The following is a 26104-nucleotide window of genomic DNA, read 5'->3' as shown; positions in this document are numbered from 1 at the left end:
TGAGAATGGAGGCAGCGCATAGACCCCGTTGGGCTGCACATTCCACATCACCTGGTTCCCGCTGATGTACAGGTGCATGTGGTTCTGGGTGATGTGATAAAGGAGAGGAGGCTCAAAGAGCCGCGTCACTGACCCTGGGCTGGGCCCTGTGAGGCTCAGCCATGAATGGCGCCCTGCCAAGGACAACAGCTCTGCTGAGTGCAGGCCAGGGACGGGAACCAGCAGGCAGGGCCACACATCACAACAACCTCTGCTAGTGACAGGAGGGCTGAGCTAGGTGGGTCGGGCTCTCACCCCACACAGGGGACCATCTAAGTTAGGAGAAGAGCTGGGTTATGCAGGCATTAGTTAACTTCTGTGACCTGGCCCTGGCACAGCCAGTACACCTCCCCAGTGTATATAATATTCCTGGCAATCACAATAACGGAGGCTGCTGAAGGTCTATCTCTACCCGGTTGGAACTATCCCTTAACTTTCTGCAAGGATGTTTAGGTTGGAAATTAGAAAAAATTTCCTGTCAGGGCGGTTAAACACTGGAATAAATTGCCTAGGGAGGATGTGGAATCTCTATCACTGGAGATATTTAAGAGCAGATGAGACAGTCATCTCTCAGGGATGATCTATATGGTACTTGGCTCTGCCATGAGGGCAGGGGACTGGACTTGATCACCTCTCAAGGTCCCTTCCAGTTCTAGTATTCTGTGATTCTATGATTCAGTTCCTGAGAGTTCAGACTAGATGGCTAAGCCATTGCTCCATCTTTAAGAAAAGGACTGATGATTTTCCATGGACCAAGTCTAGATACAGAACAAAAAATTGAGAATATTAAGGGCCAGCTCCCAAGATCTGCTGATGATTGCAACTCCATTGGATTTCAAGTGAGATTGTGGATACCACTCTGGACAGGCCTGGCCTTACGGCAAGGTGAGCAAGGAGGTTGCCTTGGGTCCTGTGCCGTCAGGGCCCACACTGCCCGGTGCCTGCCCACCCGGCTGCTCACTCGCTGCCCTGGCTGGGAACTGCCCGGCCACACAGTGCAGCTAATCACAACCATGCCACCTTGGGCCCCGCAAACTCTTTGGCCAGGCCTAACTCTGGATCAGGCCTTGCCAAGGCTGACTGAAGACAACTTCCCCCAAGCAGCTGTTAACTCAGCCTCCCACCTTTTTATGGTGCCACTGTCCTGCTGTCCCCACTGTCTCATCTCTCCCCTCCTCGCGCTCACCAGAAGAGGGATTTGTAAGGTCACTTGCAGCCCTTCACTGGCCTCAGGTGTCTCTTGTAAACCAGACTTAACTCTTTTTTCAGCTCATAGGGAACAGGCCCTTCACCATTCTAGGGCTGATATGTCTGCCTTCCACCATTCTCTGTTATCTGTCAGGACTGACTTTGTCACAACAGATAGATGGATCCACTACTTCCAGCCGCTTGCCATTAATAGCCATATGTACCAGCCCACACACGGACAAAACACTGGTTCTCGTAAGGCTTCTTTACACATTCATTCACACCAGAGGGATGTCGGTTTTAGACATGCACTAACTGACCTACGTGGACCCTACTGACATATAACATAGGTGTATTTGAAACAGGGATAAGGTAATGCATGCTAGGGAACCTTCAGGGCACACCAGCAGGGTACACACAAGCCAATTAGCATGCTGCATGCTAGTGCAGACTGTAATTTAACCCTGGAATATGGACTAAAGCATCTCGTAGACAAGCACATAGTTTATATTTCATACTCTAGATGCATTTGGGGTCTGTTAGGGTGTGTCTTCACAGCAGTGTTATTTCAGAATAACGGACATTATTCCGAAATAACAGTGCGAGCGTCTACACAGCAATTCCGTTACTTCGAAATACATTTGAAATAAAGTACGGCTTATTCCAACGTCTGTAAACCTCATTCCATGCCTATAGGCACTGAGGAATAACATCTATTCTGAAATAGCTATTTCAGAATGGCAGTAGTGTTGATGCTCCACTGCTGCAATTTCAAAATAGCTCCTCCTACGGGCCATTCAAAGTAATTACTCCCCAGTGCCTCCTGGGGCTCTAAATCAAGGTAGCACTTCTACATGAGGGAAGCCTGCCTCGGACTAATTTTGAGGCTTCCCTGTAGTGTAGACGTGCTATTTTGAAATAAGCTATTTCGGAGTATTTCTTCCGGAATAGCTTATTTTAAAATAAGCGTGCAATTCAGACATAGCCTTAGTGTCTTTGACTAGCTCGTTGGAATGTGAAGACTCTATTGTTTCACAGTCTTTCCTCTGGTTTTCTTTTGAGTAGAGAGTGTATATTTTGCTTGTGCATGGGGTGTCTTTTTCTCAAGCTCTTTTTTCTTGAGTTCCCAGTCTTCATCTGTCTGGTCCAGTTGAATTCCTTTCAATCCTGCCATCACGCGATAGTCCCTGCACTCCACCTTAGCTCTGCAGAAGAAAGAAAAAGTCTTGCCTTAACCACAGCACCCTGCACGGTTACACCACGCTTGTAGGAGTACTATGGATGTCTCCATTCAATAAAACAGTCTAAAACACTGCATATCGGTCATAAAAAAAGTTCAGTTATATATAACCAGCCTAAATCTATTCCTTTCTACACTGTCTGCTTATTATTTAGCACGAGAGATAATTCAGAACCAAAACACCAGGTCAGAACAGCACAGAAACCTGGGGAAGTTTCCGCCCCAATCTCTTCCTTGCAAGGGGTGGTGTCTCTAAAGTGGAACCAAGCCTGGACCACAATAGCCCTAACTTAATATTGCATCAAAATCCAGATCTGACCTTGGCAATTCAGGCCCACTTCTTTGTAGAAACTTACTGTTCGGCTTTGTTCACTAAGGCAGCTCAGTATAGCATTGTGGGGTACAGTTTGCATGAAAGATGCTATATAAGACTGTGTGGTAGAAGTTCGAATTTTAGACTAGAAACTTAAAGAAAAGTTACTGTAGTGTGCTAGTAGAGCCTGTGGCATTTAGGGATGTTAGCTTGTAGTCGATCACACAATTAATCAATAAGCCTGGGCTTATTGGTTAATCATATGGACTACATACAATTCTTCCTCACCTTGCTGTCTCTGTATCAGAGGCAACAAGTGCAGGGGAGGTGGGTGCCGGTGCCGGTGCCGGTGCCTGTGGGGAGCTGGCTTTTCAGCTGGCTCCCTGTGCATGCCAGCTTCCCTGGAACCGCCTCCCCTTCCTGCCTCCCACAGAGGCAGCAGTGCAGGGCCGGGGAGGAGCAGGCAGGAGCTGGTGCTGCGGGGAGCCGGTTTCCCACCGCTCCTCTCCCCGCTGCCTCTGATAGAGAGGCAGCAGCACAGGGAGTGAAGGGAGCAGGCTGGAGCCAGTACACACAGGAAGTGGCTTTCAAGCTGGCTTCCTGCTCAGATCCGCTGTCATGGAGCTGCCTTCCCTCCCTTGCTGCTGCCTCTTTATCAGAGGCAGTGTGGGAAGGCAGGCGGGAGTTGGTGCTTGCAGGGAGCTAGCTGGCTCTCCCTGAGGACTGGAACCTGCCTGCCCACCCTGTTTGTACATGTGTAACCTGGGGGCAGGGAAGCTTTTTTGGGTAGAGGGCCACTGATGCACAGAAAAATTAGTTGGGGGTTGCACACAAATGAGAAGCCCCAAAAAAACCCAAACCACCTCACTGACGCAGCCCCCGACTAAGAAGGAGAAAGACACTCCCCACATTCCCCTTGCACACCAGAGCCTAGGCGGACATAGGCTAGTAGACTTTGTGTGTTCCAGTCCCGTGATAGGGCGGCAGCGAGGAGAGGGGTGGGGACTGGAGTTCCAGCACTGGCTCCCCTATGCAGATACTCTGACCGTGTACATTCCTCATTAATCCTCAGGTGATTCATTAGGAAAAGAAACATATCCACTTGTTTTATTTTGGAGTAGTGCATATTTCTGCCAGACACCAATACAAACATGGCAGGGAGAATGTTTTTTCTGGGACAAAACTTCTGTACAGACTCTAGAATGAGAACCAGCATCTGTAATGTTCCAAATGGGGTATGGCTATTACATCCAATATAATATTTCTGGCAATCGCAATAACTGAGGCTGGAGAAGAGCTTCCTTGACCCTTCAGGGACTACCCCTTCAGTTCCTAAGAGCTGAGACTTGATGGTTAAACCATTGCTCCATCTTTAAAAAAAGGAATGATGATTTTCCATGGAGAAAGCCTAGATTCAGAACAAAAGACTGAGCATACTAAGGTCCAGCTCCTAAAATGTACTGATGATTGCAACTCCGTTGGATTTCAAGAGAGATTGTGGATTCTGGATACCACTCTGGGTCAGGGCCCATCAGGGCTGACAGAAGACAACTTGACCATGGAGTTAGATTTCTCTCCTTGAACAAGAAATGTGGCTTCAACATTAAACACTCTGAAAATGAAGAACACGAAAGCACCAGGTTCTGTACTTCCTTGCACCTTGGTTAGCTATTGGCACCTGTGCAAAGTGGGAGTAAAGGAACCTACAACAGAGAACTTCTGCTTCAGATCAAAACTGATGTAAATTGGATTTTCATCGTTCCAGAGCAAACGCCAGGCCACTGACACAAACATGATACTAAACTCCGAGAGGCTCTGCGAGACAGACCCATAGTCTCCTATAGACAACCACCTAACCTCAAGATGAGTCTTACCAACAACCACAGGACATACCACACTAATACCAACCCTGGAACCTTCCCTTGCAACAAACCCTGTTGCCAGTTTTGTCCACATATTCACTCTGCTGATACCATTATTGGACCTAACCAATTGAGTTATAAGATCCAGAACAGAAATTATGAGATTCCTGCTCATCCATAAATATAATTTATGCTATCATGTGCCGAAAGTGTCCGTCTGCTACGTACATTGGACAAACATCTCAGACACTTCGCCAAAGGATCAATGCCCACAAAACAGATATTAGACAGGATCACAAAGAAAAAACAATTTCTTGCCATTTCAACCAGAAAGGGCATTGTCTCAACGACTTGATTACCTGCATCCTGCTTCAAAGACCTTTTAACACCAGACTTGAATGAGAATCCTCTGAAATGTCATTCATGCTTAAATTCGACGCTTTACGCCTCGGTCTAAACAAAGACATTAATTATCGTATCCATTACAAAGATAGCTTCCCCAATTATCACCTCTAATATCATTAGCTCACAGACATTGACCAACCTCTCTCATCCCCCTTCTGTTCTGAAATTTGATTTGTCCTTGTCATATGTGTTCATTTTTTTGATTGTATCCTTTGGAATACATGGTTGTGTCAATTTTCTTCCACTATTTGATCTGAGGAAGTGGGTCTGGCCCACGAAAGCTCATTACCTAATAAACCATCTTGTTAGTCTTTAAAGTGCTACATAGTCCTGTTTTGCATGTGGGATATACAGAGTAGCACAGTGCATCTGCTGCCCTGATTCTAACAGAGCACTGTATGAAGACCTTGGACCTCTGGGACAGAACTTGTGCACATCTTATACAATGGGAAGCAAATGTTGCCTAAGTTGAAATTTTTCCACCTCCACTGTTGGTTTCCTGCCATTCTCATGAGGTGAAGCAGTTGTTGGCTTTGGGGTAAATGCACTGTCAAAAAGGAGAGGCCTGAACTCAAATGATAAGATCTTGACCATCCTGAGGATGTCCAGCTTTTGCTTCTTGTGCACAGCAGTGTTAAAGGTTTTTGATATGGCAGTCTCTGCTAGCTTCTATCCTAGCACCAATGCATAGCACTCACAGCTATCAGCTGGTTTCTATGCTCTTCCAGCAACCTCACCATTCGCTGCTTATTTACATGTCTTTTAGTGCATGAGAACTGCAAATTTCAGCCGCCTTTCTTTATCCACCTAAACCTGTCAACCTCCAAGCCAACAGCATGATGGCACCTCCTACCTGTGTTTTTATCCTTAGGCAACAGCATCCTTTTCCTCTGTGATATCTACAAAACGCACTGCAATTATTCTGTTCCCGGGCTCTGTGAAAATAATACCATGGGGGTATGTCTACACTACCCCGCTAGTTCGAACTTGCGGGGTAATGTAGGTATACCGCACTTGCAAATGAAGCCCGGGATTTGAATTTCCCGGGCTTCATTTGCATAAGCGGGGAGCCGCCATTTTTAAAACCCCGCTGGTTCGAACCCCATGCAGCGCGGCTATACGGGGCTCGAACTAGGTAGTTCGGACTAGGCTTCCTATTCCGAACTACCGGTACACCTCGTTCGAGTCCCGTGTAGCCGCGCTGCACGGGGTTCGAACCAGCGGGGTTTTAAAAATGGCGGCTCCCCGCTTATGCAAATGAAGCCCGGGAAATTCAAATCCCGGGCTTCATTTGCAAGTGCGGTATGCCTACATTACCCTCCTAGTTCGAACTAGGAGGGTAGTGTAGACATACCCAGGAAGACTTGATCTTGGTGACAAATTCGTTTTTCTTTTCAGTGGCACTGGATTTTCTGTGGCTTTCACTACATTCATCCTTTCTCCCCTTCTCTTCTTCTCTCTTCGAAGTTATGCCCGGCAGATGCAAAACAGGGAAGCCAGTTTCAAGCACCCGAGCACAAAGATCCACATTCAAGAAATAAAAATCATAATGTCCTTCTGTAATGGGTGTGGATCCCACACTGGCCCTGCAAGAGCTGGTTAGGTCAGGAGAGCCCAGTCCGATCATTATGTTGTAAACAGGGAGCTTTAGGCAGGAGGCAGCTAATTGGAGAGAAGTTCCTCTGTAAAGGGCAAGTGGTGCTGCTACAAAAGACAGAAATCTGGAAGCAGAGAGAGAAGGTTGCAGTTACTGCCTGGGGAATGGGAGGAGGTTTGGGTTGCCTAAAGTTACTCCCTGGGAGGAGGGAAACAGGCAAACCCAAAGGTGTGGGGAAGGCCCAGAGGTATGGAAGCAGAACAGGGAAAGGCAGCAAGGTCCAGGGAAATGTCCTATCCCCTAGTCCAGTCAAGAACCCACCCCACCCCACATTCAGGGCATCCCTTATCTTGCCTTCCTGATATGGGAGGCAGTTTGATCCCTGGGGCAGACTGTGTTGGCTGCCCAGCTGCTGCCTGAGTAGCCAACTCCATCTAGCTAGCGGCTGTCTAGCTGCTCACAGGGTGGGCGGGATTCAAGCCTCACCCTGCACATGCCCTATCCACTCCAGAACCCACCTCACCTCCCTACTTTCTGAGGGTCCCTTATCCTATGTTGGCTATGTGGTCACTCCCAGAGTGGGTGGGACTTGAGCTGCCTGGGAGGGTGGGACTTGATTCCACCACCCTCTGCTCCCCAGGCAAATCCCCTAGGCCAGTACAGAACCCACCCCCTCTCCCTACCTTCAGGGCATCCCTTATCCTGCCTTCCTAATGCAGGAGCCAGCTCTATCCCTAGGGCAACAGATAGTGGCTGCCAGGCTGCTGAACTCTCCCCCCGGGAGCTTAGGGTCCCTAAGCCACAACTTGGAGTAGAGGGTGGGCCCATATTCTCTGGTCAGCCTCTATGGGAGTGGCACTGTGAGGCAGTGAAATTGGAAACTGCTTGAGATGGCTGGAGAGCAGGGATCTTGGAAAGCACAGTAGTGACCAGGCCGAGGGCTCGTGTGCGGAGAGAATGCTGCGGTTCGGAGAGCAAGAGAGAGAGCAGAGGAAACTGAGGGATATGAATTGGAAAGTCAGTTTCTCTTTTTAAATATATGTATTTGATCAAACATCTAGGCCTGGGGATTTCTCTCACACCAGTGAAATGTAGTAGTTGGTTCTCAGAACCTGCATGAAACCTGCCTGGGGTCTGTTCAGCTGCCTGTCTGCCTCCCAAAACTGGAGCTGATGCTGAAATTTCTGTTGTCACCCCCTCCTAGCTTAAGACAGTGGACATCTCATCACTTGTCGGCTCCGTTGTCCTTTCTTAATCACCAGCATGTGATCTACCCAAAGGGATTTAATTTAAAAAATGTTTCAGAATTTGGTTTTACCGTGGTAACACACTTTTATGTGTCTGAAGGTGCCTGGGTGTTACTTTCCTTCATAACTCATGTTTATGTGCTTGGTGTCATTTGTTAAAAATTTCACCCTGGTAAACTGAATTAAATATGGAGTTCCTGGTTTTCATTAACATTAAGGCCCCTTTACACCACTCTGAGGTGGAAGGGCCCTAAATTAGTGTACATGAAACTCAGAGCCAGAACATTTGATAGCTAATTTCACAAGGCGCCTGAAACACTGGAACAGACCAGTGATCTGAGCCAGTCAGATACAGATCACAGAATCACAGAATCATAAAACTGGAAGGGATCGTGAGAGATCATCAAGTCCAGTCCCCTACCCTCATGGCAGGACCAAGCACTAGTCTCCCTTTTGTAGTTGTATCACTGGCTCTTCATGTCATTCTGGGATTCCGTTTCGGTGAAATCAACTATTCTAAATGAAGTTGTATTGTATCTTTGAGATCTAGCCAAACTAGTAAAGCCAAAAAATAATTTTTGTTCAGATCCCTGTGAGACTCATGGCCAATTCCGACAGCTAGGGTAAATCAGCATAACTCCACTGAAGTCAACACCAATTTTCATCAACTGAGTATCTGGCCTCCTGTTTTGGAACAGCTTCCATTACATTTGCTTGTGTGCTACCACCATTCCACAAGCAAATGTTCGACAGACCAAACATGCACATGGCCAGTTGTATGTGGAAATCACAGGCGTAATTCTAAATAAAAGGTTGTAACAGCTTAAAAAGTTTGTATTCCAAAGGTGAGAAACAGTGAAAATGTTAACTGTTGTATTACGGTATACTGACTTGTCAAATCTGGCTAAATTTAAAAGGGTAAATTTTTATTTGAATGTTAAGCATGAAAAAATTAAGGCTATGTGCTCTAATCTCATAATTATGTATAGTTAGTACAATGGTGGTTATGGACATGTTTCTTGAATATAATATTTTTTTGCCTGCAATCAGAAGCAGTAAAACTATTTTAATTCTGAATAAATAATTGTTTTGATTTATCCCTTCCTTTTGCAAATTATCTGTGAACTAATCCTGATTTCTTCCAGTGTAAGCATTATTTCTAAGTATTAACCAGTTAGCTTGGACAAGACTGTTCTGCTTTACCTGTTCAGTGTTCATGCCATGAAATTGGTCACATAAGTAAGTCAAACTGGGTTCTTTCAGTTTCCTCAATGGATGACTGAGCCTTTTAAAAGAATATAATTAACAAATGGTGAAGACAGGTCTCGGGGTAGCTGTGTTAGTTTGTTTCAGCAAAAACAGCAAGGATGTGGCTAAGAAGGTGAGATTACCTAAAGTGGAAAATTACTTAGGAGAGAGCCATTCCCAGGGTATGTCTACACTAGCCCGCTAGTTCGAACTAGCGGGGTAATGTATGCATACAGAACGTGCAAATGAAGCCCGGGATTTGAATTTCCCGGGCTTTATTTGCATAAGCGGGGAGCCGCCATTTTTAAATCCCCGCTGGTTCGAACCCCGTGCAGCGCGGCTACACAGGGCTCGAACTAGGTAGTTCGGACTAGGGTTCCTATTCCGAACTACCTAGTTCGAGCCCCGTGTAGCCGCGCTGCACGGGGTTCAAACCAGCGGGGATTTAAAAATGGTGGCTCCCCGCTTATGCAAATAAAGCCCGGGAAATTCAAATCCCGGGCTTCATTTGCACGTTCGGTATGCATACATTACCCCGCTAGTTCGAACTAGTGGGATAGTGTAGACATACCCCCAGTTACTATTCAGACCCATTCTGATGATGACAAATTTACATATGAATTCCAGCTCAGCAATATCATATTACAGCCTGTTTCTGAAGCTGTTTTGGTGAGAATGGTAACTTCCAAGTCTGTAACTGTGTGTCTAAGGAGGTTAAAATGTTCTCCCACTGGTTCTATATGATACCATGCTTGATGTCTGATTTGTGTCTATTTATTCTGTTGCGTAGAGACAGTCGAGTTTGTGCGATGTACAGGGCAGAGGGGCATTGCTGACACGTGATGGCGTATATTACATTAGTAGATGTGCAGGTGAGTAAGCCTTTGGTGGTATGGGTAATGTGGTTACATCCTATGATGTTGTCACTAGGGTGTGTATAGACTACAGGGTTTTTTCGAAAAAAGTAGCCTTTTTTCGAAAACACTTCACCTGCATCTAGACTGCAGCCGCATTCTTTCAAAAGTAAATTGAAAGAACGCGGCAGTTTTTTTGATCGCGGTAAACCTCATTTTACGAGGAATAACACCTTTTTTCGAAAGTACTCTTTCAAAAAAAGGCACAATTGAATGCAAACTGTGTTTTTTCAAAAGAGAGTGTCTAGACTCTCTTTTGAAAAAGCAGCTCGCTTTTTTGAAAAGTCTGCTTGTAGTCTAGACACTCTCTTTTGAAAAAGTCTTATAGTCTAGACGTAGCCTAGGATAGATGTGTGAACAAAGTTGGCAAAGGGGTTTGTTGCAGGGACTGGTTCCTGGGTTAGTGTTTCTGTCGTGGGGTGCATGGTTGGTGGCGTGCTTCAGGTTAGGGGGCTGTCTATAAGCGAGGACTGGCCTGCCTCCCAAGGTCTGTGAGAACAAGGGTTTATCATCTAGGATAGGTTGTAAATCCTTGATGATGTGTTGGAGCGGTTTTACCAGGGGGCTGTAGGTAACGGCTAGTGGCATTTTGTTGCTTTCGTCGTTGGGTGTGTCTTTGTGGTACCCGTCTGGCTCTGTCAATTTGTTTCTCCATTTACCCAGGAGGATATTATAGGTTTAAGAATTCTGTAGGTGTTTGTCTCTGTCTGTGGTTGTATCTTAGGGCTTGGCTGTAGACAGTGGCATTTGATGTGTTCTGGATGAAAACTGGAAACATGTAGGTAAGAAAAGTGGTTACCGTGTGTCCAGTATAGGGTAGTGTTTACATGATCAGCACTTATTTGTACTGTAGTGTGCAGGAAGTGGATTTCTTGTGTGGAGTGGTCCAGCCTGAGATTGATTGTGGGATGGAAATTATTGAAATCCTGGTGGAATTCTTCAAGGGTCTCCTTCTCGTGGGTCCAGATGATGAGGATGTCATCAGTGTAATGCAAGTAGAGGAGAGGCACTTAGGGATGGGCACTGATGAAGCGTTGTTCTAAGTCAGTCATAAAAATGTCGGCATACAGGTGGCCATCTGAGTACCCATGGCGGTGCTGCTGACTTGAAGCTATAAATTATCCCCAAATCTGAAATGATTAGGGGGAGAACAAAGTCACAAAGCTCAGCAACCAGCTGTGCTGTGGTGACATCATCAGGGATACAGTTCCCGATAGGTTGTAGTCCACCTTTGTGTGGAATGTTGGTGTAGAGAGTTTCCACAAACATACGGTCCTCTTTATGCATGAAAACCGCCTTTTGCATGTGAATCTGGGTAGCCATCTGACGAACGACCAACCCGCCCCATAAATATCTAGAGGAACATAATCCCAACGCAATCCCAGCATGAATGTTTGTGAAGAAAAAGAGGCATGGTTAACCATTCCGAATTCAAACACTTGCTAGTGAGAAGCCTTACACATGCTTGAGGCATTTCTGAGACAATAGAGCTGGTTGGAGCATTTTGCACAAAATCTTTTTTCATCTGAAATGTGGCAAGACACAACAAAATCTCAAAACTCTTTGCAGAATTGAATTGTCACTTTCTGGCCAGCTCAGGCTACTAGATAATCTCTCTTCTATCTTCCAAAGCAACAGCTGGGATTTATTGGGGTTAGACACAGACAGCTGGAACAGGTTCGTGTCAGCTGTATTGCCTAGAGTAGTATATTTTGTTTTGGGAAATAAACATGAAAAGCTCATGGTCCCACTATTCAATCCTGAGCAAACACGTAGCAGAGACAGCACAAATTGAAGAAAGCTGGTTAGTCTGTATTCTCTTTCTTCTATCATATAACCAGGACACAGCTGTTGCTCATCAGCCTTGATGTGGAAACTATGGGTATGCAAGGGGGCCGACAGACTTACCGGACCCCTGGGTAAGATAGAGGGGGGAGGCTCCATAGTCTCACAAGGGGTGGGGTTTTGGGCAAAAGGGGCGGGGCTGGGGCAGCCAGCTCTCAATGCTACCTGGTGTGCATCATGCTGCAGACCACTCCATCCCCCGCCAGCCCTCAGAGCTTCTAGAGTGTACCGCCTGGCACTCCGGCGATAATTTAAAGGGCCCAGGGCTCTGGCTGCCACTTCTGTAGTAGCCAGAAGTCCCAGGACCTTTTCAATCGATGCGCCCTGGAACAGCTCCCCCATTTGTCCCCCCTGCGGGCAAGCCTGGAATGTCTATAGTGGAATAAAACAGCCACAGATGGCCTGAGTCCTCTGACACAGGCTCAGGCTGGGAGGCTATAACATTGTTTTATTGAACTGGAAACATACCCATAGGTTTCTGAACAGCGCAGCTCCCCCGTATGCCAAAAGAAATAGGATGAGGTTCAACAAGGACAAGTGCAGAGTCCTGCACTTGGGATGGAAGAATCTCAAGCATTGTTACAGGCTGGGGACCGACTGGATAAGCAATGATTTGGCAGAAAAGGACCTGGGGATTACAGTGGGTGCGAAGCTGGAGATGAGTCAACAGGATGCCCTTGTAGCCAAGAAGGCTAATGGAATATTAGGGTGCATTAGGAGGAACATTTCCAGCAGATCCAGAGAAGTGATTATTCCCCTTTATTCAGCACTGGTGAGGCCACATCTGGAGTATTGCATCCAGTTCTGGGCCCCCCAGTATAGAAAGGATATGGATGCATTGGAGAGGGTCCAGCAGAGGGCAATCAAAATGATTAGGGATGCTGGAACATATGACATACGAGGAGAGGTTGGAGATTTTGGCTTATTTAGTCTACAGAAGAGAAGAGTGAGGGGGATTTGATAGCAGCCTTCAACTTCCTGAAGGGAGGTTCCAAAGAGGATGGAGAGAGGCTGTTCTCAGTAGTGACGGATGACACAACAAAGAGCAATGGTCTCAAGTTACAGTGGGGAAGGTCTAGGTTGGATATTAGGAAAAGCTATTTCACTAGGAGGGTGGTGAAGCACTGGAATGGGTTACCTAGGGAGGGGGTGGACTCTCCATCCCTAGCAGTTTTTAAGTTTCAGCTTGACACAGCTCTGGCTGGGTTGATTTAGTTGGGGCTGGTCCTGCTTTGGGCAGAGGGCAGGACTCGATGACCTCCTGAGGTCTCTTCCAGCCCTAGGAGTTTATGATTATATGATACACACCTCTGGAAAGCAGCCAGATTTTCACAAGGGTTCAGTACCTAGAGGCTCCTGTTGTTCTCGAAAACCTGGCCACATAGTTTCTGTGCTTAGTTAGTGAGCATTTAAAATTCCAGCCACCTATTTATGTGCCTTACAGCCAGCCCCTGGGAGCTTATCTCTTTTGTAAACCTGCATCCATTACCAGAACACCTTGAAGTGATAGAAAACGATGAAGTCCTGTCCAATGGCAGCAGAAGCTTCCGATAACGGGCTCAATGGACTCACTGAAATCAATGAAGGTTTTTCCATTTGCTCACCCCTGGGCAGGAGCCCAGCAGAAGGGCTAAGCACATTTATATACCACGTAAACCCCAGGGCTAGCGCAGGGTTCCAGTTGAAAGGTAAATCGTGCATAGGCCATTATACTGACCCCCTGTACAGGCAAGGTCATACCTAGGACCCAGGGCAATCCCCCGCTGCAGGACCCTCCCCACCTCTGTTCCACCCCTGCCCTGCTGTACTCCTTCCCCAAACCCCACCCCCTTTGCCTGAAGTCCCCTCCCCTGAACAACACAAGTCTGGGGATTACTGGGGTGACAAGGTGACAGCAGGGATTTTCCCCTCCCCCACACACTCACCTCGGGGGCAGGAGCCGGAGAAACTCAGCAGCCCACCGCCCTCTCTCAGCCCATTGTGCTCCGCTTCATCCTGATGGTGGGAACCGGAGCAGCCTGGGGCTGAGGTACTCTGCTTTATGCTCCTGTCGTGGGGCGAGGTAGAGCAGAGCAGGCTGCTGGGTTACTCTAGCTCCCACCACTGCAAATGCGGGACAACCCCTCTGTGGGCCCATGCCAAGTACCCCAAGTAATCCCCCTGAACCAACTTGGCCCCTGTCCATAGGATGGTGGAGGCAGCCACCATGGGGCCACCCAAAGTGCAGGGCCACCTCGAACTGTCCTATGGGCAGAACAGCTTTGTGTATTGAAGTGCATTTCACCTTCATTGGCTTCCCCCTCCCTTTACGGCAGCTGTTTGCACAACCCTCTCCACACTCACATTTCTAAGAACTTCACACAGTCTTTGTGTCCGTAGATTTCTGCGATCCTTTTCGGCGTGTCCCCAAAGAGATCGGCCGCATCGATGGCCGCATGCAAAAAATGAAGCGTCCTTAGCACGCCGAGTCTCCCTGATTCCGCAGCAAAATGAGCGGGGGTCCAACCCACGTCATTTCTCAAGCAGAGGCGAGCGCCATGGTGCACAAGTAGCTTTACCATCTCCGATTGCCCTTGCAAAAATGCACAAAACACAGGGAGGAAAAACGGTTCAAAGGTGAAACATTCCTGTTCTGTAAACTAAATGGCAGTGCCATGAATCTGTGTCCATAGACAATAAGCACTGAAGAGATGTCCCAGCTCAACAGCACTTACTTAAGAACACTGGTTCCAAGAAGCACAAGCCTCTACCGCTTGTGCTGATGCTCTGGCCAGGTCTACATTAGGGATGTTAGATATTGTTTAATTGAATAATCGTGTAACCACATAACATGTTATCAGTTACACAATTATTTGATGGTCCCTGGGGTGCAGGGCCAGCTGTCAAGTGTGCTCCCAGCCCCACTCCCCGGGAGCCTCCTGCCACTGCTGTCTCTGGATCAGAGGCGGCAGGCGGGAGCCAGTCTGTGGTGGGAGCTGATTTAAAAACTGTGCATAGCTATCCACAGTGCATCGTTCTCAGAGTTGATGGTAGCCACCCTACTGGGGACGTGCTACTTCAAACTGTGTGGAATTCTTATGCGCAGCGGAGACATGCACCTTCGACTTTACAAAGTTGTGTGCTAAAAAATTTACCTTCATAAATTCAACCTTATCTCTCAGTATAAACAAGGCCTCTGTTAGCCGCACTAAGGTTAGGTCTTACGCCCTCTGTAGACAGAAAATAGCCATAGACAGCTGATTAGATCTGCCCTTCCATCCAGACGACAGTACTGAAGCTCACAGTCACACCAGCTGGTATATTACATACTCTCTCCAGCTAAAAAGAGCTTGTGCCTGAGCATCTGGGCTATAGGAATTCAAATTCCAGCACCTGGCCATCATCCCCAAAGAATGCCGTGCCACGTGTACAAGCTTTAGGGGGGACCAAGACAGCCATGGCTTATGACTGTGGGCTGATCGTAGCTGTGTTGCCAGAGCTTGCAAATCTGTGGTTTTCTTTTTAGGACATGGATAATTTTAAAAACTCATGAAGGACATGCATGAGCATAATTAAACTCTGTATTGTTAGTACCTTTTTAGAAATAACCAAATTCCTAGTCACTCGGTCCAGACCTCATGAGCTTGGAGATAGATAAGCCAATCAGGGTACATGTACATAGCAAAAAAGACCCTCAGCGAAGTGTCTCGGGGATATAGACACAGGATAAATGACCCATGGCACAGCTGTGGCTGGCCCCCGTCAGCTGACTTGGGCTTGCAGGACTGGTGCGGTGATGAGGATAAAAGTAGCAGTGGAGACATTCAGAGTTGGACTAGAGCTGAGGCTCTGGAACCCAGTGAGGAGGGAGGATCTTGGAGCCCAACTAACCACACTGCTCTGTTTAACCCCACAGCATGAGCCCCACAAGCCTGAATCATTTGATCTCAGCTCTGAGACTTGCTGTCACACTTTTCCCCTGCTGTGTAAATGTGCCCTTTGAGACTTACCTTCTTAAAGGATGCCCATGTTCTATGGCTTTCCCGGGAAATACACACATGTTTTTGCTCAGCCCAGTATAACAAACACTGCAGCACAGATAAGTAACATTCTGAGCTCAGAATTCACCCACAATAGCCCTTATATCCCAGCAATGTGCCATGATAGTTTGCTTCTCAGTCAGGAGCCTGCTCAACTGCAGATGATTTAACCACAGACCAACATTCTGTCATTATTAACTCTTTATATTTCACCGAATCTTCATCCATTGCAGGTAACCCCAGTCAATCGTGGAGGAAACAATATCTCTCAACTGTATCCTCTGCAGCTATGAGCATGGGAAGAAAGAAACGGCAGAGTTTCACTCAATCCCTAGCATGCCCTATGGCTGACCAGAAAGCAGTGCAGAGAGATGGCTCACAAAGACAGACAAGAGAGGAGACAGGACATGAGAGGAAATGAGGAAGGCAAAAGACTTTGGAGAGAGATTATGGAGGAGAGAAGTCTGCAAAGCCTACTAAATATGGATCTAGCATACCGTTTAGGGATGTAAAATCCTGTGTAAATTGTTAACCTTTAACCGGTTAACCTCTTGCCGCACCGTAACTGGGTGGGCACTGGAGCAGCCCCCCACCTGCAGCATGGTGGGCCTGGCTTGGCTGGAGTGCTCCCTGCCTGCAGCTAGGCATGGTGAAGCCAGTTAACCGGTTACCTCAGTAAGCATGCCAGTAAAGAAATGCCTACCGGTTGACTGGTTAACCTGTTAAACCTTAAGATCTCTAATGGTAATAGATACTTAGGTCCTTACTTGTTACTCCATTGGGGTATGTCTACACTAGCCCCCTAGTTTGAACTAGGGAGGCTAATGTAGGCATTCGAAGTTGCAAATGAAGCCCGAGATTTAAATATCCCGGTCTTCATTTGCATCTTCCCGGGTGCCGCCATTTTTAAATCCCCCTTAGTCCGAACTCCGTGCCCACGGCTACATGTGGCACAGAGTAGGTAGTTCGAATTAGGATCTCTAATTCGAAATACCGGTACACCTCATTCCACGCGGAGTAACAGTAGTTCGAATTAGAGATCCTAATTCGAACTACCTACTCCGTGCCGCATGTAGCTGCGGGTACGGAGTTTGGACTAAGGGGGATTTAAAAATGGCGACGCCCGGCAACATGCAAATGAAGCCTGGGATATTTAAATCCCAGGCTTCATTTGCAACTTCGAATGCCTACATTAGCCTCCCTAGTTCGAACTAGGGGGCTAGTGTAGACATACCCTTGTTTCCAAAGGGAGTTTTGCCAGACTGAAGGCTGAGAATAAAATAAAGATTTCAGAATTTGACCCACAGCTTGTTTTAGTTTAGGGAGGGACAGAGGGAAGCTCTGCCGGGTGCTGGAAAGACATAGATTTTTCTGAGCAAAAAATACGTTCTTCCAGCTTGTTCTCAGCTTTGTATTCTATCCATGCTTACACATGATTTCTTTCCTGGAAACGCTGAGGGACAGGCAGAAAATCTGGCTGAGTTTGGACATGAATACAAAGCACAGCCCTGGTGTGCAGAGAGTGAGAAATTGTTCATCCAGGCCAATGAAAAATATTGAGGAGCATTTTATATTGATGCTGGCTGTGTGATGGCTAGATTTTATGAGCTGGTTCCTGGGGGTTAGCATTTTGTTTACTCTTGTGACACTATACAACACACAGTGGATCAGCTCTTCTATTGGACTGAATGGGACTACGGAGCTATGCCAGTTTACATTAGCTGAGAACCGGCCCAATATCAATAACTTAACCCTATCTTTTATATACCAAATCTATCATTAACCTACCACAGTGTGATATATATAAACTTTTATGTTTAACTTTTCATCACTTGTCCTCCCCAGCTACCATCAATTGCAACATTTCACATCATCCCATCTTCTAACCTGGCTTCCAATTCTGCAGTGAGCTGAATACCACACTGAGTAGACATTGCTTACACACTGAAGCCAGTGCCAGCTGGCTCTCTCTCAGCACATTATGTATAAAACTCTTAGGTGGGTACTTACGAAGATAACAACAGAGATAAAACTGATTACAGATCTTACAAAGGCATAACATATAAAGTGGGATTGAGAGTGCTTCGAGCAAACCTAGTTCACAACTGCTTTTGTGCAGTTTATTTTTAGTGCACGCCAATTAATGTAAATTTAATCCTAACTCCTTTGTATAAATTTCTCTTGGCACTTCCCCAAGCTTCCTCAGTTTTATAAGGACTGATCCAAAAGCTACTGAAGTCAAGGGAAGCCTTTTTCCTGGATTTCAAAGGATTTTAGATCAGGCCTGTAGCTCCTGTAAGATAGTAATTATGTATCGAATGTGCAGTACTTTGTTTCATCTCATCTGGGAACAACATCTCAGGGGAAAGTCCAGTGGCAACGAAAAGTGAATTAATAATGAATAAAATGAAAAAGAAGTCACTGGAATAAGGCAAGAATGTCTTTGTCCTTCTATAGCATCATCAAGCAACATCTTACAGATGTTAATGCTCTCAAATGCAGCTCTACCCAAAGGGAGGCAAAGTGATTCAAATGGCATTGAGATGGTTGGTGTTTGTGTGTCTCAATGCCATAGGGTATGTCTACACTATAGCATTATTTTGAAATATCTTATTTTGAAATAGTTAATTTGAAATAAGTTATTTCAAAATAACGCATCTACACATAAAATGCATTTTGAAATAGAGTTTTGCTATTTCGAAATAGCAAGTCCACACTGAGTGGACCCTGAACTGAAGTTAAGGCTGGCCGGAGCCAGTGCTGGCAGGGCATCAGGTTAGGACCTAGTGTGTGGGGCTGCTGCCTGAGGCTAACTGAGCTCCATGCTTAAAGGGACCCTACACCCACCCCGGACAGACAGTTCTCAGGGTTCCCCACTTGTCTACCTCGATGAGGGACAGCAAAGCAGTCCTGTCTTGGAGTGCCATGAGTACCCACACTCGGGACAACACAGCACTCAGCCACATGGAGCCAGAGCTGCCCCTGGGCATGCCGGTGTGTCTTGTGGGGACATTGCCATCAGCCCGGCTGCACTTGCTGCAGGCTGCCATCCGGGGGTCCATTGGGGGGCTGTCAGGATCCAGGAGGCCCTGAGGAAGAGCGTCCACCCCGAGGAGCTCTCAGAGCCTCTCCAGTCCTCCCCACCAGGGGCTCGTGCCCCATTCCTCCCTCACGTCCTGCCACTTACCTCTCCTTAGCCCCCCTTCCTGATGTCAAATAAAAGACACGTATGTTCAAAAATAGAAACTGGGTTTATTGAACAAAACTGGGGGGGGGGGGTTGAACCTCTGGAGAGACTGGGAAAAGGAGGTGGGAGAGGGGAAGAGAGAGGGTGTAAGAGATGAGGGGGTAACCTGGGAGGAGGGAGCTGGAAGGGGGAAGCAAGGGCAAGAAGGGGGAGGGGAAGCTCAGGGCTCAGAGTTGGGGGTCTTGCCAGACCAACTTGACTTTCATGCTAACCTGCTCCTGGATTCGCATGTGGCCTTTGGAGGCCAGGCTGGCAGCTATCCTGCCATAGACGGCCGCATTCCTCTGTCTAGTGCAGAGATCATGGACATTGGGGGCATCCCCCCAAACCTGAATAAGGTCCATGATCTCCACTCTGGACCAGGAAGGCACCCACTTTCTCCAGCCCCTGTCAGGCTCCTGGGATCTGGCAGACTGCTCCTGGGGATCGGTGGAGGGCTGGCTGCCAGTGGCTTGCTGGCTCATGTTTTGGGGCCTCTGGGTCAGGGGGCCTCAGTGGCCACTGCTGGCTCTGGACTGGCAGGCTTGGAGCTGGCACAGGCACTGTGGCCAGGGTCTACCCCTTTAATGGCTCTGGGGCTTGGGGAGAGGAGAGAAAGTTTTCCTGGTTGTGCCCAGAGTGGCCACCAGGGCTCCCTAGGAAGGGCATGAGGCCCCCTATTTCAAATTAAGTGTCTACACAGCACTTAATTCGAAATAGCTATTTCAAATTTGGTGTTACTCCTCATAGAATGAGGTTTACCAAATTCGAAATAAGGGCTCTACTATTTCGAATTTATTTCGAAATAGTGGTTTGCCTGTATAGATGCTACTAAAGTTAATTCGAAATAACTCCTGTTATTTCGCATTAACTTTGTAGTGTAGACATACCCTGATTGCTTTGGTTGCCCTGATTCAGGACTCCACAGCACTCAGCACCATGGAGACAGAGCTGCCTCTGGGCACTCTGGTGCTCATTTTGGATGTCTTGCTGTAAGCCTGGCAGCAAGTGCTGGAGACTGTCTGGCAGTTTCTGCGGCATCCCAACCACCAGGTCCTCTTCCAGACCCCGTTGGGGGCCGTGGAGCAGCAACAGTCAGATGCCAGCATGCCCCGCTGCATCTAGTGTCTGGACACCAGCAGCGACTGGTGGGACCACATCATCCTGGAGCACAGGGGAGACCAACAATGGACCCAGAACTTCAGGATGAAGATGGACACCTTCCTCGAGCTCTGCGAGTGGCTCTCCCCTGCTCTGCAGTGACAGGACACACGCATGAGGCCTGTCATTCCCTTCCACAAGTGGGTGGCCATCGCCCTATGGAAGGTCTCCATGCCGGATAGCTACCGATCCGTGGGGAACCAGTTCAGAGTGGGGAGATCCATGCAGGTATGGCAGGCTCCGGCCACGGTGGTGGGGTGTGTGTGTGAGGAGGAGATGGACTGCCCTAGGGGAAAAGAGGCAAGGGGGTCCAAGTCCCCTCCACAGGAGGATTTGGTCTGTCCCAGCCGCACTACAGACTGCCCATGGTGGCCAGGATTGCAGGGGGGGATACTCCTGGGGGATTGGGGGGCACAGGGCAGTGGCGGGGAAGGAGCACTCTGAGCCACCCTGGCACCCCAGTGACTCTCGGTGGTTTTGTGTGTTCCTCTGCAGGTGGTCAAGGCCATCAACAGAGTGCTGCTCCATGGAGTCATTCGCCTCACTGATGTGGACGCGGTCATAGAGGGGTTCGGCACCCTGGGCTTCCCAAACTGCGGGGGGGAGCAATCGATGGGACACACATCCCCATCCCGGACCACCAGGCCTCTCTGTACATTAACTGGAAGGGGTACTTCTCGGTCATCCTGCAGGCCGTGTCTGACCACTGGGGCTGCTTCCTGGACATCAACATGGGCTGGTCCAGCAAAGCACATGACGCATGGGTTTACCGCAACTCCAATGTGTGCCAGAGGCTACATGCCGGGACCTTCTTCCCTGACTGCCACATCAGGGTTGGGGACGTGGACATGCCTGTGTGCCTGGTGGAGGATGCGACCTATCTGCTACAACCTTGGCTCATGAAGCCCTACATGGGACACCTCAACCCCTCCTGGCAGACCTTTAATGCCAGGCTCAGCAGGGCCCCCATTGTGGTGGAGGGGGCCTTCAGCAGGCGGAAGGCCCAATTTTGATACCTCCTCACCATCTCGACCTCTCCGATAGCAATATTCCGCACGTGATGGCGGCGTGCTGCACAATTTGTGTGAGCGGAAGGGGGAGGCTTTCCTGCCAGGCTGGATGGCAGAGACCGACCACTTGGCTGGCCTGTACGCGCAGCCCCACATGGCTGCCAGCCGGGAGGCCCATCGGGGGGCTGTTGGTATCCAGGAGGCCCTGTGGGAGACCTTTCAGATGGAGGAGGAGTGAAGTCTCCCTGGCGTGCCCCACTGGGGCCTTGTGCCTTATTCCACCCTCATGTCCTTCCACTTTCCCCTCCCTAACCCCCCTTCCTGATGTCAAATAAAAACACACGTGTTCCCCAAAAACCCCTCTCTTTATTGACCATAACTGGGGTGGGGGAGGGATGAGGGTGGGAGAGGAGAGGGTGAAACCTGGGAGCAGGAAGGGGGAGGCAAAGGGAAGAAGGGGGAAGAGAAGCTCAGGGTTGGGGGTCTTGCCGGCCCACCTGTCTCCCAGCACTGCAGGTGCGGGGACCTCAGCGTCCCCGGCGGGGAGGGAGCGGGTATGGAGGGGAGGTGGGGGGGGAGGAAGAAGCGGGAAGGGGAGCAGAAGTGGGAGGAGAAGCAATAGCTGGAGAGGCAGCAGGGGCTGGAGCGGCAGCAGGCAGCAATCTCTGCGCCATGATCTGCAGGTGGTCGTGGATGGCACAGCCCTAGTCACACAGCTCCTGCAAGCTCTCCCACCGCAGCTAGAGGTCTTCCTGAACCCAGTGCTCCTGGCTGTGGACCTGCCTTTGCAGTAACCCCAGGTGCTGCTACTGGTATCCCTCCTGGTTCTGGGTGCGCCTTCTGGCCCAGGTGTGGGAGGGTGTCCCAGGCAGGGTGGTGCACCCTGCACCCATAGCTGGTGTAGCTGTGGAGAAACCAGACAGGTGGTCAGTTCTCCCTGGGGACACAGTGGGTGAAGCCCAGCCCCCCTTTGCAAGGTGAGGACAGCAGGTCTCCGCACCATCATGTCCTGCTATCCCCAGGAGTGTGAGCTGGCCCGGGACTGTACCCATGCCCCTGTGCTGTATATAGTGTGGGTGTGGGTGTGGGTGTGTGGGGCGGGGAGGAGATGTGCCCTGCCTCTGCATAGAGGGGGCCTGTGGAGAGAGGGCATCGTGCAGTGTCCCTCTCCAGGGTACGGAGCATGTCATGTGCCTTCATACATACATGTGTGCCAGGGTCCCTGTGTGGCAGCCAGCCAAGGCCACTTGCCCCTGCTGGCATGGCACATGCACAGGTTGCTGCATGATCCGTGCTCCCCGGGCTCCTTCTCCCCCCCACCCCGCCCCACATAAGGGGACAGTGATGGCACTCACATGTCAAGGCCTCCCTGGCTCGGAAGACAGTGGTGATAGTCCTGCTGGTATGCCTTGGGGGTCCAAGGTGAGTGCCACGCTCCCTCCAGGCTCCTGCGACTCCTGGCCTCCTCCTGCTCTGTGCCCTGCTCAGGGCCCTCTGCCCCAGGGTCAATGACCACTTGGGGGGCACGGACCGTCCGGTTCCCAAAGATGCAGTCCAGGGCCTCAAAGTAGGAGAAGGGGTCTGGGTCTGCCCCTGGTTGTGAGCTGCTCCCTGTGGCCCTGGCATTGGCCTGCTTAAGCTCTTTTATCTTCATGCACACCTGCTCCTGGGTGTGCATGTGGCCTTTGGTGGCCAGGCTGCCAGCCATCCGTCTGTTGACAACCGCGTTCCTGCATCTAGTGCGGAGATCATGGACGTTGGAGGATTCCCCCCAAACCTCAATGAGGTCCATGATCTCCGCAGTGGACCAGGAAGGCGCCCGCCTTTTCCAGCCCCTGACAGGCTCCTGGGAGCTGCTAGCCTGCTCCTGGGGAGCGGTGGAGGGCCGGCTGGCACTGGCTGGCTCACTCATGCTGGCAACTAGGTCAGGGGCAGCACCTTTTGGCTCTGGGCTGGCAGACCTGGACCTGGCACAGGCCCTGTGGCCAAACAGACTATTCCTTTAAGGGCTCCAGGACTGGATGCGGGGGAGCAGAAGAGTTTTCCTGGTTTGGCCCAGAGTGGCCACCAGGGCACCCTGGGAAAGGGCTGGAGGCCCCCTATTTCTGAAATAAGCATCTACACAGCGCTTGTTTCGATTTAACTATTTCGAATTTGGCGTTATTCCTCGTAGAATGAGTTTTACCAAATTTGAAATAAGCACTCCGCTATTTCGAATTTATTTTGAAATAGCGGTTTGCCTGTGTAGACGCTATTAAAGTTAATTTGAAATAACGACTGCTATTTCAAATTAACTTTGATGTGTAGACATACCCATACAGACCTCATGTATTTGTGATTTAAGCCAATTTCTAAGTAGGCGAGCAGATTATACCGCATCGGCCTGCTGTGGAGTTTTTTTACCTTTCTCTAAAGTGTCTGGTATTGATCACAGTCAGGGACAAAATACTGGATTGGATGGATTTTGGGTGTAATCCAGTTTGGTGACTTCAATTCCTTTGCAAGAAAAAGATGTTTGTTTTTCCCACACTACTTGCCCTGGAAATTCAAATCTGAGGGTCAAGATGGATTCTTGCCTTCTCATGCATTGTCATTGTAAAGATATGGCAGGCTAAATTAAGCTCACTGTGACCCCTATACAGAACCTCTTAAAATTAAGCCTTTGGTTATATCTGCACACTCCCACCCCACTTCCTTCTAGGGGTCACTTTAATAAACAGTTCTGATGCTAAACCTCAAAATGTCAGCTGTATTTTGGTCACAGCTGCATAGGATGTGGTCCTGCATTGCTGATTTGAAAAATCCAATACTGAAAATGAAAGAGGGGAGTTTAATCCACTGTGTAGTTACCGTGCTCAGTCTGTTTTTCATAAATGTCAATTGAGTCTACACATTGATTCCCCCTTCACACAGGTGTAAACCAGGAATAAATCGACTAAAATCAGTGCAGCTACTCCAAAGTTAAATCAAAGTGGAGGTAGAAACTGGGCCATTATATGCATATTATCCGAGCCTGTTGTTACTTGTGTCTTTATGTTCTATTATATATTACATATTATTATACATTATCTCTTTCAAATAATCAAACTTTATACGAACAAAAAATGATCATTTGGAGTCCAATCCCACAAGTTTTTTCACGGACAAAATTCCCTGTTAGTTCAATAGTTTTCCTGTGTGGTCCAGGAGCACAGGATCAGAACTGCTCAGTGTTAAGTATCAACACTCTGCATAACCCTTTAATATTGGTGCTGGAACAGTTTGCTGAGTGGGGGTGCTGAGTCATTGAAGCAAACTATAAACCGTGTGTATGCTGGAAACCATGCAAGCCAGGGGGTGTGACAGCCACCAGCATCCCTACTTCCAGCACCTATGCTGCAGAGTGTAACATAAGAAGCAGCAGCACTATTTTCTCTGACTTTAATGTCAATATGTACATGAGCTATTCTTACCTTTAGCAGCAGCCCAGTGTAGGGGTGTCCTGTCATTCCAGTCTGTATCTTTGCAATTCACATCACAAAGCCCCCTTTTCAGAAGCTCATTCGCCAAATCATAATCGCCCAAAGCCACAGCTTCATGCAGCTCTGTCATGTCGTGCAGTTCTGATAAATGCCCTGGTTCAACGACAAAATAATAACTCCCTGCACATGCTCTAGGTGGCCATTTTCAGTACCTGTGGCTCAGAAAGCTTCCACTCCACCCAAGACACAATGGGAATGGATTTGCCAGTGCCCACATAGAAAACTAAGACATTAACTATCAGCATCAAGATTTTATGGAACAAGAAAGATAGAGAAAGAAAATTAGCACCCTCAGTTAATTGAATCTAAACCAGTCACTGATTATAGTTTGATGGAGACATTTGCTAGGTATTTAGTTTCTTGGTTCAAGGAAATCTATTACAAAGTGCAATTCAGTAAATAAAGAAAACCACAGACAATCCACAGTGTCTTTCCCAAAGGTCACTGAAGATCTCCCAGCTCACAACATACATTGGCCTCCCAGTCTGTTGTTACTTATTAACCATGGAAACTGGCTCCTCCCTTGTTAAAGCTGCAAGCTTACTATCCAGACTTTTTTTTTTTTAAAGACGCTACAGCTCAGCTATTTCCCATTTTATTCGAGGCAGATCTTGACACACCACACAGTTACACTGCTTATAAAAACCGGCATATAATGCTGTTCGCCCCCAGGGTCATGCGTTGCATTTGTGCAACAGCCTTGAAGCTATTCCATGGCACAGGCATGGGACTATGAATCCAACAGGGTGAGAGGCCTGTGCAATGTGTGTTATCACACTTGGGGTGCCCCGTTGTGCTATGAAATTACTTTGGCTATAACTACATTGCAGGCTAAAGTTGAATTAAGCTACACAGCTTCAGCTACAAGTCGAAGTAGCTTAGCTCAGCGCTGTCTACATAGCAGGAAGGCAAAGGAAGAACACTTTTCCTTTGCCTTCCCTTACTCCTTGTGAAATGGGGGTTACAGATGTTGGAATAAGAAGCTGGTTATTTCATTATTTTGAAATAATGCTGAGTGTAGATGTGCCCTTTGTGGCTGCTTTGCTGACATATTACGTGCATCCCCAGAAAACAAAACTAGCTCTTCTGGGAACATGGGGGGATGGGGAGGTGTTCCTTCAGGGACATACCCAGCTGGAAGGGTCATTGCTCTGAAAGTTTTCCCTCATCACAAGTGCAGAATGCAGTACTCACCTAAGACCCAGGCTTGGCAGATTGATACTGGTTTTACAGGTGCACAGGGTCTACCAGCACAGCCCAAGCAAAAGG

At 48.3% G+C, this 26104-nt stretch overlaps 1 protein-coding gene across 1 annotated transcript; it reads right to left on the bottom strand.

Moving 5' to 3' along the window:
- Positions 1–25296, bottom strand: ANKRD66 (ankyrin repeat domain 66). The gene is made up of 3 exons (XM_006120681.5): positions 24767–25296; positions 14242–14470; positions 1–2432 (listed from the first exon to the last, which is right to left on the bottom strand). Exons 1-3 carry the CDS (start codon positions 24903–24905, stop codon positions 2252–2254), a joined length of 549 nt encoding a protein of 182 aa, XP_006120743.3. The 5' UTR covers positions 24906–25296; the 3' UTR covers positions 1–2251.
- Positions 25297–26104: the final 808 nt, after the last annotated feature.

This window comes from Pelodiscus sinensis, chromosome 3 (assembly GCF_052426305.1).
Source record: "Pelodiscus sinensis isolate ZL-2025 chromosome 3, ASM5242630v1, whole genome shotgun sequence".
NCBI lineage: Eukaryota > Metazoa > Chordata > Testudines > Trionychidae > Pelodiscus > Pelodiscus sinensis.
This window is presented reverse-complemented; position numbering and strand designations above follow the sequence as displayed.

What these genes read in the sequence shown, in the direction of transcription:
- ANKRD66 (XM_006120681.5), bottom strand. Translation starts at nt 24,905, where the DNA reads ATGACAGAGCTGCATGAAGCTGTGGCTTTGGGCGATTATGATTTGGCG. An exon ending in ACACTGGGCTGCTGCTAAAG is followed by an intron (nt 14,471 to 24,766) that starts GTAAGAATAGCT and finishes CATTTTTGCAAG; the next exon opens with GGCAATCGGAGATGGTAAAG. An exon ending in TGTGTGAAGTTCTTAGAAAT is followed by an intron (nt 2,433 to 14,241) that starts GTGAGTGTGGAG and finishes TTTCTTCTGCAG; the next exon opens with AGCTAAGGTGGAGTGCAGGG.